The 16,880-nt window shown below is 42.3% G+C and overlaps 1 protein-coding gene across 1 annotated transcript in view; it reads left to right on the top strand.

Annotated features, from left to right (window-relative positions):
• Positions 1–16,880, top strand: part of Rsf1 (remodeling and spacing factor 1) — a 106,446-nt gene that overhangs the window by 54,141 nt on the left and 35,425 nt on the right. The window contains exons 3-5 of the mRNA XM_057755919.1: positions 29–121; positions 3,071–3,276; positions 11,960–12,114. Of these exons, the coding sequence (XP_057611902.1) occupies positions 29–121; positions 3,071–3,276; positions 11,960–12,114 (454 nt within the window). The remainder of the gene's footprint in view (positions 1–28; positions 122–3,070; positions 3,277–11,959; positions 12,115–16,880) is intronic.

Below are 16,880 nucleotides of genomic sequence, written 5' to 3'. Positions count from 1 at the left end.
TGTTAAAGCTATTCTTTTTCTCTTACAGATATGCCAAGAGTTTAACAGTACCTGGGCATGGGAGATGGAGAAGAAAGGCTATCTTGAGATGAGCGTGGAGTGCAAACTAGCACTCTTAAAGGTAATGCATGCATTATCTGTTGTAGTTATGTTTTTTTTTTTTTTTTTTTTTTGGTTTTTCGAGACAGGGTTTCTCTGTGGCTTTGGAGCCTGTCCTGGAACTAGCTCTTGTAGACCAGGCTGGTCTCGAACTCACAGAGATCCGCCTGCCTCTGCCTCCCGAGTGCTGGGATTAAAGGCGTGCGCCACCACGCCCGGCTATGTAGTTATGTTTTTAAAGTTGACTTTAACCCCTAAATTTCAAAGTAAAAAAAGCAAGACAGTTCAATGAGTAAACGTACTTCCACCAAGTCTGACACCCCGAGTTTACATCCCTGGGACCCCATGGCAGAAGGAGATGTGACTCTGGAAAGTCATCCTCTGTCTTCACATGCGCACCCACATGTCTGCAAGTACACCCACAAATAAGTGGATCAACACAGGTAACAACAGAATTTGAAGGAAAAAGAAATTTAGTGTGAGTGCACATGTTGTAATCTTAGTAATTGGGAGGCTGATTTAGGAAGATCTTGAGTTTGAGGCCAGCCTGGGCTATTTCTTACATCCCAACAGAGGGCAGGAGGTGGGCGATAGGGTGGACATTTTATGTTTAGAGGAACAGTCTTGTTTTCCAGTGTCTATTCTGGGCTGGGGAGGTAGCTGTGCAAAGTTCTTACCTGACAAGCGTGGGGATCAGAGCTCAGATCCCCAGAACCCACTTAGAAGCCAGGTGGTGCATCAGCCTACCTATAGTCCAGCCTTGGGAGGCAAACTGGACAGATGGTACTCCCGCAAAGCCTTGAGCACAGGGAGGGACCCTGTCTCAGCAAAAGTGGAGAAAATTCTGAGAATCCAACTTCACATTAACCACTGGCTTCCATGTGTAGGAACACACACACGCACACTTGCAAAGAGTGCACATGCACATAAAAGTCAGTTCTTGTCTTTACTATTTTTAAGGACTGTGTTTACAGTGTATCCAGTTTTAATTATTTCTGATTGGCGATACAGTAACAGAATAGGAAAGCAGTTGCTTTGGGTGTTTGGTTCACTGTTCCAGTTGTCGCTGTCATCAATCACTATATACTACAGGCTGTGGTAAATAAACAACAATAATAATAAAAATAACAAATAATTAATCATTAATAAAATTTTAAGTACTCATTGCTTTCCAGATAACTAAGTGCATACCATTGTGTTAAAGCCTTCATGTAACCAAAAGTATTGTTAAAATGGGTCATCTGAGTCTCAGCATAGGGTTGCTTTCAAGCTTGAGTTTTCTTCTGTTTCTTTTTATTTCCCACTTACTAAGCCATGGTTAGTAGAGGGACGTGGCTGCTGTGAGAGTGAGTGACCTTTGTGACTGCCTCTCCACGGCGCTGTATCGGTAGCATCTTACTCAGGAGGCCTCAAGGGCTTTTGCGATTCTCTTTTTGTTCATTTGTGATCCTTTTTTTGTTTGTTTGTTTTTTCCGAGACAGGGTTTCTCTGTATAATTCTGCCTGTCCTGGAACTCACTCTGTAAACCAGACTGACCTCAAACTCAGAAATCCGCCTGCCTCTGCCTCCTGAGTGCCAGAATTAAAGGCGGGTGCAGCACACCACCTGGCTAAGTGATTCTTAATACACACCAGATGTGTATGAGATGAGACATGGCAAAGGAATAGCTGTTACTGTATTGTGAAATGCTAATTGCTCTTCTAGCTCACTGAAAAGCCTACAGGATGCATAGAGCAGACCTTCTGAGCACCTGTCCACTTAGCACTTATATTTGTGGTGTGTCCAAATTTGTCTGTGTTTTTATTTGTCTGAACCTGGATTACTATTTTGCAAAGACTTGTCTTAAATTCTCAGGCTCAAGCAGTCCTTCCCTTCAGAGTAAAGGGAAAAAAAATAGGATTTTAAAAAATACTGCCTAGAAACAAAATGTGTGAGAGTTTGCTCAGAAATATTTAAGTGGAATGACACAGTGATTCAGCACCCCCCTGCTGGGCGTGAGTCCTGTGGGAATGAAGCCAGCGCTAAACCCATACTCATGTTCTCATGTGCCCTGCAGCAGTGATCACAATAGCAATGACCCTTAGTGAATACGAAATGCTTGGTGCACATAAACATGATGAGATGCTTTGTAGTCTGAAAACAACAAGTGCTGGTCTGTGGCTCAGGTCTGAAGACGTGAGCTCCATCCTGGAACCCACATGGTGGAAGGTGAGAACCTGTTCACACTTGTCTTCTGACCTCTACATGCAAGCATGGCACATGGGTGACTTCCCACACAAGTACAGAAAATAAGTCAAAATATAATTTAAAACATTTTTAAATCAGGAGGTTATTATATTTAGTAAGGCAGGCTCAGGAAGAAATTACACTATGTTCTCATTTTAACATAGAGCCTTAAAGAACACAGAATACACCCATGGTGAGTCCTGGTCAGTGGAATAGCAGTCAGACTGGAGAGATTTGGGGTGAACTTACAAAGTCTCAGCTGTGTTGAAGGTGATACTGGAAAGTGATTGTAATTACGTAGCTGAAAATAAGAGTTCTCCTCACAAAGTATGCTTGAACTAATCATTCTGCATTGTCTATTAAACCATATATGTATGATTTTTATTTGCCAATAATATTAATTCTTGAAAAAATGAACTAAGATTTAAATAGAATGTTATACAATGGTATAATTGAAACTTTTAGTGCACATAAACTTACTATTTTAGGAAGATAATTTATATATATATATGTGTGTGTGTGTGATTGTTAAAACTCTACTCTTGTGTAAAATTAAAATGTTACATTCAAATTTGCCTATTATGTTGATTATTTTAAGCAGATTCTACATAAGAAACTGGAAGAGTAATGCAGAACAAATGAACTGTGTGATCTTGCTGTGTCCCTGACCACTCCTGAAAGTGCATGATGCTTGTTGGAGAAGTGTTTGTATGGTATTTTAAACCACAGTGTAACTGTTTTTCAGTATCTCTGCGAGTGTCAGTTTGACGACAATCTTAAATTCAAGAATATAATTAATGAGGAGGATGCTGATACTATGCGTCTCCAGCCAATTGGGCGGGACAAAGATGGCCTCATGTACTGGTACCAGTTGGATCAAGACCACAATGTCAGAATGTACATAGAAGAACAAGATGATCAAGACGGCTCTTCTTGGAAATGCATTGTCAGGTACCAGGATCTTTACCTCTTCTCTATTGGAATGTGATCTGTGAGTCCAGAGCGGTCTTCTTCTTAAGGAGAATTGACAAATGAATTTAAACAGCGTCTCATTCCATATCAGGACATATACTTGTGCTCAAAATGTTATAATCTGAATGTTAATGAATAAGGTATGCATGGAAGAAAATATTCTTTGCTGTGAATGTAAGAAAAGCATTGTTTAGTTCTCTGAGTATCTCAGTCTGAACAGTTTATCTGCAGTCTCTTTCTTGAAGTTCTGAAGAGTGTTTGCTTTTGTTCTATAGCCTTACATTTTTATTTCTCATTTGAAATCTTATATCTTGAAATGTTTTGTCTTTTGTTTTTTTAAATAGGTGAGTGATGTCGAACCTTTGCAGATAATGTTTGTGTTTTTAATTTTCTATCTTGCAGTTTCATCATTTATCAATATTTCATTAGTAGCCACATTAATAATTTTAGAAAGGTTACTGGTTGATAGGTAGGGAAGGCTCATATATGCCTAACTGCTGGCGGTAAGGAGCTGCAGGACGAGAGCCTGCCCTGTTTCTGTTCTTAGCATGTTTTCATTAATGATTACTAATCCATTCACAACATTCATTTTATTAGTGAAGTTCAGCTTTCATTCTAAAGAATAAGTGTGCGTTGAGTGAATTCACAGGTGTTATTAGCAGGTACTGCACGGTTCTTTTTTTCTAGGTTCCTCAACGAAAGTAAGCGACAAACTCCTAAGACATAATGCATTCACTGTTGTTCTCTGTGAATGTAGACTTCATGTGTTCTGCTGCAAGGTGTACTGTTCTCCAGAGTAGTGTTGCATACTCAGAAAAAATATTCTCTCCTGCTTTGTATATCAAAAAAATATATTGCCAGGCGGCGGTGGCACACGCCTTTAATCCCAGCACTCGGAAGGCAGAGGAAGGCAGATCTCTGAGTTCGAGGTTCAAGGCCTGCCTTCCAGGACAGGCATCAAAAACTACAGAGAAACCTTGTCTTGAGAATCCAAAAAAAAAAAAAAGAAAGAAAGAAAAGAAAACACAGAAAAGTAATCATGTTTACTGTACAGTTAAAACAGTTTCTCATGCACACTGTTCAGTGTGTCCATGATATGGTTATGTTAGTTAATATGTGTATTTATTGATCCATCTTTTTACCACATATAGACATATTCCCAACAGTTATTTTCCTGTGCTTCATTTAATTTTTGCTTATGCTTCTATGTATTGGTGTGCATGTATGTTGTATGTGTGCTTGCATGTGTGTGAGCACACCGTGTACATTAATTGAGAATCTTTCTCAATTGCCTTCCACCTTGTTCATTGAGGCTGGACTCTCAGTTGAAGTCAGAGCTCTCCAGTATGGCTAGTATGGCTAGCCAGCTTGCTTCAGGGATCGCCTATCTCTTGCTTCCTGAGTCTGGGATTCCAGGTTCTGGGATGCCATGCCCACTAAGCATTTCTGTGGATTCTGGCTGTGAAATCTCTGGTCCTCATTTTTTCCTGGCAAGCATTTTACCCACTGAACCATCTTCCCAGCCTTATGTTAAGATAATGCTGCCTCCCTCCAAGCTGTTACGAGAACTATATGAAAGACTACACTGGGACCATATTGCATGCTCGGTGAACATTTGCTCTTTTCTTCCCCTTTTTAAAAAAGAGAATATGTCACATTAAAAATAATTTTCTTTATTATTGTATGTGTATGCGTGTGACACATGCATGTGCCACAGCTTACGTGTGGAGGTCAGAGGAAAACGTTAGGGAGTTGGTTCTCTCTAGGGATTGAACTCTGGTCCTCAGGCTTGCTCTGCACACCGTGGACCACAGACCCTTGCTCTTCCTTCAACTTCCTAACCCCAGATGTGACACTGGTGTCTTTATTAAAGAAGTACTTATCAGCAGATGGTTAAAATTCTCGTAGTATTTCTCGCCCCTTTTCAGCCATAACTAACTTGATTTCTGGTTGCTTCTGGCTTCAGAAAACAAGGACCAGCTGCTGGGGATGTGGCAGTTCCTTGAGTGCTTCTTCAGATACTCAGTCATGCATTCAGTCTTAAGCGTTTACATAGACAAACCTGGGGGACACTTCCTTATTAGCCTAGGTGGAAACTGGAGGGTCAGAAATTCAGGGTTATCCTTGGCTACACTGTATATTTAAAGCCAGCTTGGGCTACGACTTTATCTCGAAAAAGAATATGAAAATCACACAGAACCAAAACAATAAAACCCAAAACTAAACCAAAAAATTACCTTTTCATGTGTTAGTCTGTATTTCTGGTAAACATGGAAGAATGTGTCTACAGTCTGTGTGCAGAAGGAGCGCCCATGAAGCATTCCTGAGCAGTTTTCTCGTGTTGACTGTAGGGATTTGTTGAGTGAAGTTGTAGCAGGTTGTTTTTAGCCTTTATGAATGAATGAATTTGATCTTGGCTATCCTTGAACTCACTGGGACTGTCTGCCGCCTCCTGAGTGATGAGATTAAGAAGGCGTGTGCCACCGGTCCCACATGTGTTGTTAATCTTTGTGTTCAGGAACTCTGACCCCACAAATGTAGATATGTTTGGACCATTCAGAAACAGAGTGCAGTTACTGATGTCTGCTAATCCAGGTTTAAACACGTGGTGAACATAGGTTTCTTTACTTCATTAGGCAGACTTGGTGGGCACCATACTAAGAAATTCAGAATATGAGGGCAGTGAGTAGCTTCGCTAGGCCTAGCTGGGTTCTGTGCATCTGTGAAGTCTCATATGTTGTATAGAGTGTATCTTTTGGATAACATTGGTTTTCTTCAGTTTTTGTTTTTTCCAGACGGGGTTTTTCTGTGTTGCCGTGACTGTCCTGGACCTCACTTTGTAGATCGTCTGGCCTTGAACTCTTAGAGATTTACCTACCTTTGCCTCCCTAGTGCTAGGATTAAAGGCATGTACTGCCACTACCTGGCTTCCTCAGATTTTTAATGTCAATGAGATGCTTGTGACGTGGTGTTTTAACGAGCTTGTAACTTAGTGACTCGCTGGAGCTACTGTTGGTAAAGGTTGTGAACTGTCTTGTCTCCTAAGTCTTTCATATTATGAACGTTAAATATGAAAATGTATTTTAGTTTTTTCAAAACGTTATCACTTTGGCCACGTGTGGTAGCACACACCTTTAATCCCAGCAGAGACAGCAGATCTTTATGAGTTTGACACCAGCCTGATTTACGCAGTGAGTGGAAGGACCCCAGGGCTCTGGACAGAGTCCCTGTCTCAAGACAGGAGATTGCTTGGTCTGGGTAAATGGTTGATTAGTAGAGGGCTTGCCTACCTCACGGCTGGATTTGATGTCCAGCACATTCTCCCTAAAAATGTATTACTGGGTGACTGGGGGTATAATTTACTGAAGGCTACTTGCATAGCGGGTGTGAAGCCTTCGGTTCAACCACCACTAACAACCTGCACTTACCACATAATATGTATAATTAATATATATTGGGTTCACAAAATAATGTGAGGTGTACTCTTGATCCTGGTCATACCTGGAATGTAGTTAAGTTCTGATCTCAAACCTGAAGAGAAAAATACTTAGCACAATAAGCTCATTGTGGGAAGAACACTAATTGATTAGGGAAAATATTAATTGAAAGATGTAAAGTATTGATGCAGAATAAGATGTCTCTCTTTTTTCTTTTCTTTCTTCCTTCCTTTTCTTTTCTTTTTTTTTTTTTTTTTTCTTTTTGGTTTTCCGAGACAGGGTTTCTCTGTAGCTTTGGAGCCTGTCCCGGAAGTAGTTCTTGTAGATCAGGCTAGTCTCAAACTCACAGAGATCTGCCTGCCTCTGCCTCCCGAGTAAGTGCTGGGATTAAAGACATGCACCACCACTGCCCAGCAAGATGTCTCTCTTTAAACATATAAAAGATTAATTGGGGGAAAAGGCTGAGATCACAGTGCTGAGCTGAGTTCTAGAGAAACAGAAGCACTTACTTTTACATTAAAGAGAAGTGACTGTGGCTGATAGGTGCTGTCAGGGTTTTCTAACTAAACCTGGCTTATGCAAAGTGAGTCTTAAAAGAGGCACTGATCTTAGGGACTCGGGCCATGAGCGAAAGCAAGCAGAGTACAATTTTGGCTTTTTTGTTTCTCAGGGGCCACACTTAGGTTTTTTCTTAACTAGAGGAAATGAAAGGCTAGTTTCCTTTACTTGAACCAGATTCTTTAAAGTAGTACTTTTCTCTTGCTGTTGTTTGAATAACTTTTGTTTTGTTTTTTGAGACAGGATTTCTCTGTGGGACGGTCCTGGCTGTCCTGGAACTCACTCTTGTAGACCAGACTGATCTCAAAAAGAGATCTACCTTGCTCCTTGCCTTGCTCACTGGTTTTGAAGTTTTGCTTTGTAATCTAAAATTACCATTGAATCTGAAAGGCCCCCAGATACCCTGTGAGCAGCCGAAGGTTATGTTGCTGTGAAGCTGGGCGTTGGTGCACAGCACCATCCAGAAACTGTGGTGTTGGGATGAGAGAGCCCTGGAGTATAAGGATGACTTTCCAAAGCTCTGTGCCAAGAAATGGTGATGAGAAGTTACAAGAGAGAGCAGACAAATGATGGTCTTGCTCGTGTAGAAAGGGCCCATCCCTCAGAGTGCCTCTGCCACTTAGTGCTGTGCGACCCCGTAACTAAGGGAAGCTCAGGACTGGTGAGAGTTGACGGGCTGACAACAGAAACACAAAGGAAGACTAAGAATTAGTGTCTGAAGATTTGAATTGACTAAAGATCTGATCATGAGCTATCAGAGTTTCTTGGCGGACCTGTCCATGCCTTGCTGTTGCTGATTTCCATGGGACAAGTCTCCCTGCTGGGCAGTCTATGCTTCTGTAGCGCATGCTCAGAGTGTGACTCAGTGCTCGCTGCTATGGGTCCCCTCTACTCTGGTTCCAACAAAAGGCAAGGGTTACTACAGACATCTCTTCTCATTTGTTTTAAAAAGAATTTTCTTTACAGTAGCTCAGGCTCATATGACAAACCTGGGCTAGATGATGACCACAAAATTTAGTATTCATTGACAATTATTCTGTTTATTCCAGTTGAAATTCTCCACAACCCCGCCCCTCGTGCCATGCCCTGTCCTCTAAATGGAACTTCATAGTTCCGCCCTTAGCTGAAGAATAGGACTTTTCTTTTTAAGCCACATTAACAGCAGCTAACAGAATCATGAGTGTGCAGAATGTCTCCAAAGGGGCTTCTTTCTTTTCTTTTTTTTTCCTTTTCTTTTCCCTCTCTGTCTTTGTCTCTGTCTCTATCTCTCCCTCTCTCAACAGGGTTTCTCTTTGGCTGTCCTGGAACTTGCTCTGTAGATCAGGCTGGCCTCGACCTCGCAGACATCTGCTTACCTCAGCCTCCTAAGTGCTGGGATTAAAAGTATGTGCCACTACTGCCTGGCCAAAAGGCGTTTAGTAAACTCAGGGCATGATGACCCATGCCTTAAATTCTAGCACTTTAAAGATAGAGGCAGAAAGATTAGAAGTTCAGGGATATCTATATATTCATAGAGTTTAAGGCCAACCTGGATCCATGATACTCTTTCACCAAGAAGTAACGAAGGAAGAGACTTTGTATAACTTCCATGCTGTTACAGCACGTGGAACACAGCAATTAAAGACATACTTGTGCTGACTCAGTGCAGGTTCTGCTCTCCAGCTGTATGTAGTGGTGGTGATGCTCAACATTGGGGATTCTGCTTATCAAGGAAAATACCTTTAAAAAGTGCTCAAATTATTTCATGCATATGATGTGTTTTGCCTGCGTATATGTCTGTGCACCACATTTGTGCCTGGTGTGAAAAGAAGCCAAAAGGAAGCATCAAATTTCCTCGAACTAGAGTTACATGTGGTTGTGAGCCATTGTGTGGGTGTGTTGGGGATCTTACTGGGTCCCTGGAAGAGCAGCCAGTGCTCTTAACCACGGATTCTGCTCCAGCTCCTCTCCATTAGAGCTTCCTTCCTACACGTGACAAATCAAGCAGGAAACAGTATGAGGCTCTTATAGTAAGCTAGAAGAAATAGATAACAACTTTTTAAACATCAACACTGAATTTCCAGTTATTCATTCATTGGCCCCTGATGAAATAAGCTGTGAACCACCGTGACGTTGGCAATGGTGGTGAAGAAGATGATGTTAGTAACCACAGAAAAAATGTTGTTTGCACATTGTAGGGGGCTTAGAGCCATATGCACTCATAACAAAAGAAATGTCCATTTAAAAATCAGATTTCTAAGATGAAACGATCATGGAAGAAACTTTGCGTGTGTGAATTTGCATTGGTGGGTGCTTAGTGAGTGTTTCCGTAGAAAGGCAAGGGACAGCACCCTCGGCTGTTGACCCTCCAGTGCTGTCTCCTTAGTTTTTAAAAGAATTTGTCACTAGCCTAGAGATAGGTTCTCTGACCAGCAAGCCCCAGGAAGATACACATATATTTCCTCTCTTGCTCTAGGGTTATAAGTATGTACCACCATACCCAAACCTACTGACATTGATGGAACAGAACTCAGTCCTTATGCTTGTAAGGCAGGCACATTACCGAATAAGTTATCTCAGCAGCACTTGGGAAATTTTGGGAGGAATTGGGTTAACGTATGTTTTCGTGGGCATCCTCCTCAGTTTCTGGGCCTGTGGTAAGAGAGCATCATGGTGGTATGAACACGCCATAGAGTGTTGTCTGAGGTGTCTATCCTGCCCGGTTCCTGCAGTCATTAAGTCCCAAAGAAATCAAACAGAGGTCTATATTAGTTATAAACTGATTGGCCCATTAAGTCAGGTTTCTTATTAACTCTTATAACTTATATTAGCCCATTATTCTTGTCTATGTTATCCACGTAGCTCGGTACCTTTTTTGGCAAGGCATTCACATCTTTTTTTTTTTTTTTTTTTGGTTTTTCGAGACAGGGTTTCTCTGTGGTTTTTGGAGCCTGTCCTGGAACTAGCTCTTGTAGACCAGGCTGATCTCAAATTCACAGAGATCCGCCTGCCTCTGCCTCCCAAGTGCTGGGATTAAAGGCGTGCGCCACCACTTCCCGACAGGCATTCACATCTTGCTTGCTCTGTGTTTGGATCATGACTGCAGAATAAGCTTTCCTCTTCCCAGGGTTCTCCTGTTCTCATTGCCCCACCTCTACTTCCTGCCTGGTTGTCCCACCTCTACTTCCTGCCTGGCTACTGGCCATTCAGCATTTTATTAAAATACAATTGACAAAGTACAGACCATTGTCCCACAGTAGAGGCCATTTCTCTCATTCTGGACAGCATGCGGAGAGGGGCTACAGGAAGGCACCAGAGCAGGCTATACAGTGCTCCACTGCATACTCTGAGTGACCAGCTGCCTGCTTCCTGCCACCTCCCAGTGATGCCATCGCAGTAGGACTTTAAGAAAAAATTAACCCAGAGATTAGATCATAACCAAATGCCCACCAACTGTCAGTCAGGCCCCAATACTTGGATCTCTGGGAACATTTCAACAGCCATCCAGCAGAATATCTTCTTGTCACTAAGGAAGGGACTCATTTCTGGATCCCTCAGTTGCTCAAGATTTTCCTTGTCGCCTTAAAAAAAGCCCAGCCATATGCGACAGCACACGCTAGCACTGGGGACAGCGACACAGAAGGATGGAGAGCTTGAGATCAGTGTGAGCTGCACACTGGGACCCTGGCTCAACTGTGTAAGGATGGGAACAAACTGTGCAGAGGTCTCTTACCATTTTTTGTCTGTAATGGCTGAGCCATCCCTTCAGCTCTGTTGGCCACAGAGCAGCACCACAGGTAGAGATTGAAACCTGCCATGGGTTGCTATTAAGTGGCTGGTATTGGCACTCTGGAGTCCTCTTCTGCCGCCCGTGTCCCTGAACAGTCACTGGAGTATAAGAAAATAATGATTTATCGGTAGCATATAAACTCAGACAAGTATAATGTTGATGTTTAACACCTTTAGATTTCCCACATGGTAGAGATAGTAATGTCTTTGCTTCCTGTTGGCACAATACACACTTTATTTAATATGATAAATTACTGAAAATACTGTGTAAAGTTACCTACGAATTATATTTCTAGGGTTTACATGATACAGAGTCTGGGGAGTTGGCTGAGTGGGTGAGTGCTTCCTGCCCATGTGTGAGGACTGGAGTTCAGATTCCCAACATCCTTGCAGGAGCTGGACCAGTGGTCAGTGTCCGTAACCTCACCACTGGTGTGGGGATGAGGCACAGGGCAGAGATAGATGAATCCCTGGACCTATATAGAAGATGGCATGGAAGGTGACTAAGGAGAAAACCCAACATACCACACAGAAATCTGAATTGTCAAAAGAGTCACGAGCAAGGTTTACACTGATTCCTTAAAGGTTATAGAATCCTTAAGAAGGGGTCGCACTCTGACTCGTTTAATGTTGTAATGTCATTGTTTTCATCCAGTGTCGTGTGTTGTCATTCTATTCAATAAGGAAAATGTAATTTCTGTGTGATAAAAAGTACATTTTAATGAATGTTCTTTTCCAAATACTTAGCTTTAGAGTCTGGGTTTTGTTAGGACTGCTCCTGGGCGTTTGATGTTCTTAATTGTGTTGTTTCCACCCCATTTTAATGTCCAGTAGGTGTTGTTCACAATTCACTAGACTCAGAAAGATTTTTATGCTGTTTTATTTTCTCCCTTGTTTAGAAATCGAAACGAGTTGGCTGAGACTCTTGCACTCCTGAAAGCACAAATTGATCCTGTACTATTGAAAAACTCTAGCCAACAGGAAGACTCTTCCCGGGAAAGTCCCACTCTAGAGGATGAGGAGACTAAAAAAGAGGAAGAAACACCTAAACAAGGTTTTTTTTGTGTGTTTTCTTTTGCTTTGTTTTGTAATCTCTTGTATTTTCTGCTCCTCCACCCAGCTATGTGCTCCCGAATTCTACCTCAGTTTTTCCAATTGAGAGCCATCCTGTAAAAGAGGGAGAAAAAGAAATGTTTGCTCTTTCGGACATTTAAGAAATATAAATGAAATACGTTCAAATCATTAACGTGGTGTCTTACTGACTTGAGAATCTTGATAGGTGTGGTGCCCAGCTCACCTGTGTGCTACACCCTTGGGAGGCAGAGGCAGGAAGTGCTGAGTTCTGGACTTGCCTGAACCAAACTGAATGCTAAGATGTTTATTGAACTTGTTGGTCAGAGTGAGGAAAGCTGTATCAGAGGCTTGACAGTTTTAATCATTTTTAGGTTTATGTTGTAATAAGAGCGGCGGGCTAAGTTCCTGGCACCCGGCCGCCTGCACGGCTAGCTTTATACCCGAAATAATTACACGGAAACTGTATTCTTTTAAACACTGCCTGGCCCATTAGTTCCAGCCTCTTATTGGCTAGCTCTTACCTATTGATCTAACCCATTTCTAATATTCTGTGTAGCACCACAAGCTGGCTTACCAGGAAAGATCTTAACCTGCGTCTGTCTGGAGTGAGAGAATCATGGCAATTGCCTGACTCGGCTTCTTTCTCCCAGCATTCTGTTCTGAAAGGGCCTAGGCAGTCTCTTTATTTAACCAATGAAATTAACACAAAACAGAAGACTCTCCCCCATCAGGTTTATAGGGTCTGGGGCATTCAGATCCTACATCTATTGACATTGTGGTCCTCCCTCACTAGATGTCTGACCACGTTAAACACTACGTCCCTGCGTTCTCTGTCTGCAGCCCTGGATTCTGCTTTCTGTCTTTATGGATTTGATTACTGGTCCCCTTGTTTCACTTCGTGTGCTGTCTTCAGACGTCCACGTTAGCACACGTGTCATGGTTTCCTCTCTCTTTAAGAATGAGTAATAATTTACTGTGTATGCTCCACGTTTTGTTACTCCTTCAGGCTGTTTTGAATAACCCCACTGTGGACGTTCTAATACAGATCCCTCTGAGCTTGTACATACGCTACATGCCCACAAGTGAAATTGATGATAATACTGCTTAATTTTTGGACGCTTGCCATACTATTTTCATTTTCTTTTCCTTTTCTTCTTGAGATAGGGTCTCACTATGTAGCTCTGGCCACCCTGGAACTCACTCTGGAGATCAGGTTGGCCTCAAATCCACAGAGATCCACCTGCCTCTGCTTCCTCAGTGATGGGATGAAAAGTGTGCGTCCCTACTGCCCGACTTTAGCTGTGTTTTTATTGTTAATGCTGGGAAAAAAAATTTGCGTGCCCTGTTGTGTGTTCTTCCATGTGTTTTACAGTATGTTTTTTCTTTTATTTGATGATTTGGAGAAACTATCCATAAAACAAATCCCTATATATAGGAAACATTGCTTGAAAACAGACAATTAAGCTTCCTTATAGTGAAATGCTATTTGTGTAGTGAAATTCTACTTACCATGCTTATTTGACCATTGTTTCTATGATTGAGTACTGGTGGTAGTTTACTAGTTTGCTGCGTTTTCACAGATAGCAGATACTTGGGCTGCTTTGTTAAGGTGTAATAATTTTAAAGTTCACCTTTGTTCTAGAGGGTTTGTTGTTTTGCTTCTTTTAGCAGCTCGCTCTTAAGCATCAGTTCTGGTTGTTCACTTTGGTCATCCGTCCCTCCGTGTATTTGTGTATTTCCACCCACAACAAGAAAATCAAAGGGGTTGGACATGGGCGGCACACACTTTTAGTCCGGGCACTCAACAGGGGGATTTGAGGCCAGCTGGGGCTACATACTGAGACCTTGTCTCAAAAAATAAAAAGATCCCTGAGGGGGCTGGAGAGATGCCTCAGTGGTTAAGAGCACTGACTGCTCTTCCAGAGGACCTGGTTCAGTTCCCAACACCCACATTACAGCAGCTCACATCTTTACGCCAATACACAGTAATAATAATAATAATAATAATAATAATAATAATAATAATAATAATAATAATTCAAATAAATGAAAAAAATGACTCATTCTTTCAAAAAAGTTAAAGGAGATGGCTGGACACAGTGGCTAACTGCCATCTGTAACTTTAGTTCCGAGATATGTCGTGTGCTATTCCAACCTGAGGACACGGGGCATGCACATGGTCCACGGATATATATGCAGACGAAAAACCCATGCACAAAAAAATAAAAGCCACAAAATTATGGGTGGGAGCAAAATAGAATTTTTTTTTCTGTGTAGCGCTGACTGTCCTGGTACTCGCTCTAACCACCACAATGGCCCCTCACAGAGATCCGCCTGTCTCTGCCTCCCGAGTGCTAGGATTAAAGGTGTGAGCCACCACACCCAGCTGCAAAATAAAAATTAACAGGAGTAGGAGGCTTTAAATTTGATTTCTTTAAAAAAACATTTTAATTTATGAGGCTGGAGAGTTGGATCAGCAGTTAAGAGTACTTGATGCTCTTCCAGAGGACCCATGGTAGAGTCACAGCAGCCATGTTGGGTCACCGGTGCTCACGTGCACACACCTTCTGCCTCCCCCACTCGGGAAGGACATGGGTGCCACTTTGTGAATATGGAGGTCGAAGGACAGCTCTGAGGAGTTGTCTCTCTACCTTTACACAGTTGTGGGGGCTTCGAACTTGGGTCACTAGACCTGCACAGCAATGTTCTTACCTGTTGAGCTTTTATGCTGGATGATTAGTTGTGTAGTTTAAAATTCAAAGCAAATTATTCCTTTGGTAAAGTTTTTTATTAATTTTATTAGTGTGTGGGTGTGCACACGTGCAAATGAATGTGTGCACAATCACTTTTTTCTGCCGAGCTCTTGCCGACCTTTCCTAGTGTACAATTCAAAATTCCTCTGTTGGGCTCAGAGCAGAGTGAGGAAGTGATCTACAGGAGCGCTCGCTGTCCCCTTGAGGAAATTGCTGGTACTGTATTGACTGTAACTATTGATGCCCTTTTGCTAAGAACCCATGTGGTGCTGACCCACTTGTCCGAGTTCTGCATGGGAGGGCAAGGCGTGTAGACGCTGTTTCTCCTTCCTTCCAGACAGCAAGCACTTCTCAGCTCCTTCTGCTGTTGTGCATCCTAGCAAAAAGGAAACAGCTCATGGGAGAGGACTCTCTGGAGGGAGCAGAGGAGCAGGATATTGGAGTTCTGGTCTCTGCTCTTTCATGGCATCTAAGTAGAGCACAATGGGGAATACCCGAGCTTCCACGAGATTCTAGGATCAGCATCGTGCACTGCAAAAAACAAAGACAGAATCAACAGAACTTTTCTGCGTATCTCATCCTAACAACAGAATATTTATTTTTAAAGGTTTCTCTTTTTCTTCTTTCTGAAATGAGGTCTCTTACTGTGTTATCCCAGCTCGCTTAACTCTTGGACTCGGGTTGCTCCCAAGAAAATGTTTCTTATTCGTTTTTATAAATATTGGGCATCTTCTATGTATGAATCATAGTTTCTTGCAAGGAAGCCCCATAAATCAATCACACTGAAACCTACACTATAGTGGATAAAATAACTAATTGTATGCCTTTTACTCGAGCCTGTTTTGTTCTACAATGAGTTGTATAATACTGAATTGCATAATCTGCAGCGTAAACTTTATTAGTTAAACATTGCTATGAGTTTTCAGGGACTCGAGTGAGTATCGGAATTGTAGGTAATGCTGCAACTTATGTGTGTCACGTAAAGTTTTTCCATACAGGTCAGTTTTAATTTATAGATTATGGACAGTGAAGAGGTAAAAAGCAGTAAGATAGAACCCTGGAGCAATATGCTGAAGTGAGTCACGTGAATATAACCTTCGCTTGCTCACCCTGCTCCTCTGCAGGACCTTTTTCCTTTAAGATTGTCCTTGAATGGTTGCTGAGGCCCCAGATAGAAAAACCACAGATAAGGGGAGCCTACTAGATATAATTACTTCATTTTTCTAGGGCTTTCCTTAGGTTACCTAGTCTGTTATTGGTCAACTCAGTATTCTAGCTGAGACTGTGTGTCCAGAGGTCAGTGCTGTTTCTCCACTTAACTTTTGAGATAGAACCTCTCGTTGGGCTGGAGTGGCTGCCAAGCAAGCACCAGTGGCACTTTGGGATCTGCCGCTCCAGCTGTGGGCTGAAGGCAGACACGACGGGGCCCAGGTTTTCCATGGCTGCTGGGTACGGGAAACTTTACCTAGACTGAGCCCTCTCTTCCTAGCTGCTCTGTGCCTGGCGATACAGCGACTGTGATGGGACCCTGGGTGAGAGGAGAGAAATGTAGCTTTTAGTTGGTCACTTTACCCTCTTGGGTGTCAGCACACATTGCTGTGGACTCGGTAGAAGTGTGAGCAGCCTTCAGCAGCGATTGATATAGTTGCAGTCAGAAGGCAGGGCATGACAAGGTTTTAAAAGTGTGGTTGCAATTTGGAAATTAGGCAAAAAAGAGGAGATGGTGGATCAGCACTGGAGAGAATTTTGAAGCCATTCTTATCAGTCAAGTAGATCTTTAATAGTTAGTCAAATGGCCATCCTTTAGACTTGCCCTCAGCAGGATGATGCATCATTTCTGTTTCGTGGGTGCTAAGGAGAAGCACATTACTATAAGCTTGTGCACAAACCCCAAAGTGACAGGAAATAGCTTTGAGAATTTACCAGCAACTGAATACTTATGTAATCAGAATTGTATTTGACAAATGCCCAATTTTCTTAAGGGTGCTGTCCG

This window comes from Chionomys nivalis, chromosome 23 (genome assembly GCF_950005125.1).
Source record: "Chionomys nivalis chromosome 23, mChiNiv1.1, whole genome shotgun sequence".
Classification (NCBI taxonomy): Eukaryota; Metazoa; Chordata; class Mammalia; order Rodentia; family Cricetidae; genus Chionomys; species Chionomys nivalis.
The sequence above is the reverse complement of the archived record's forward strand: the minus strand, read 5'-3'. Positions and strand labels throughout refer to the sequence as shown.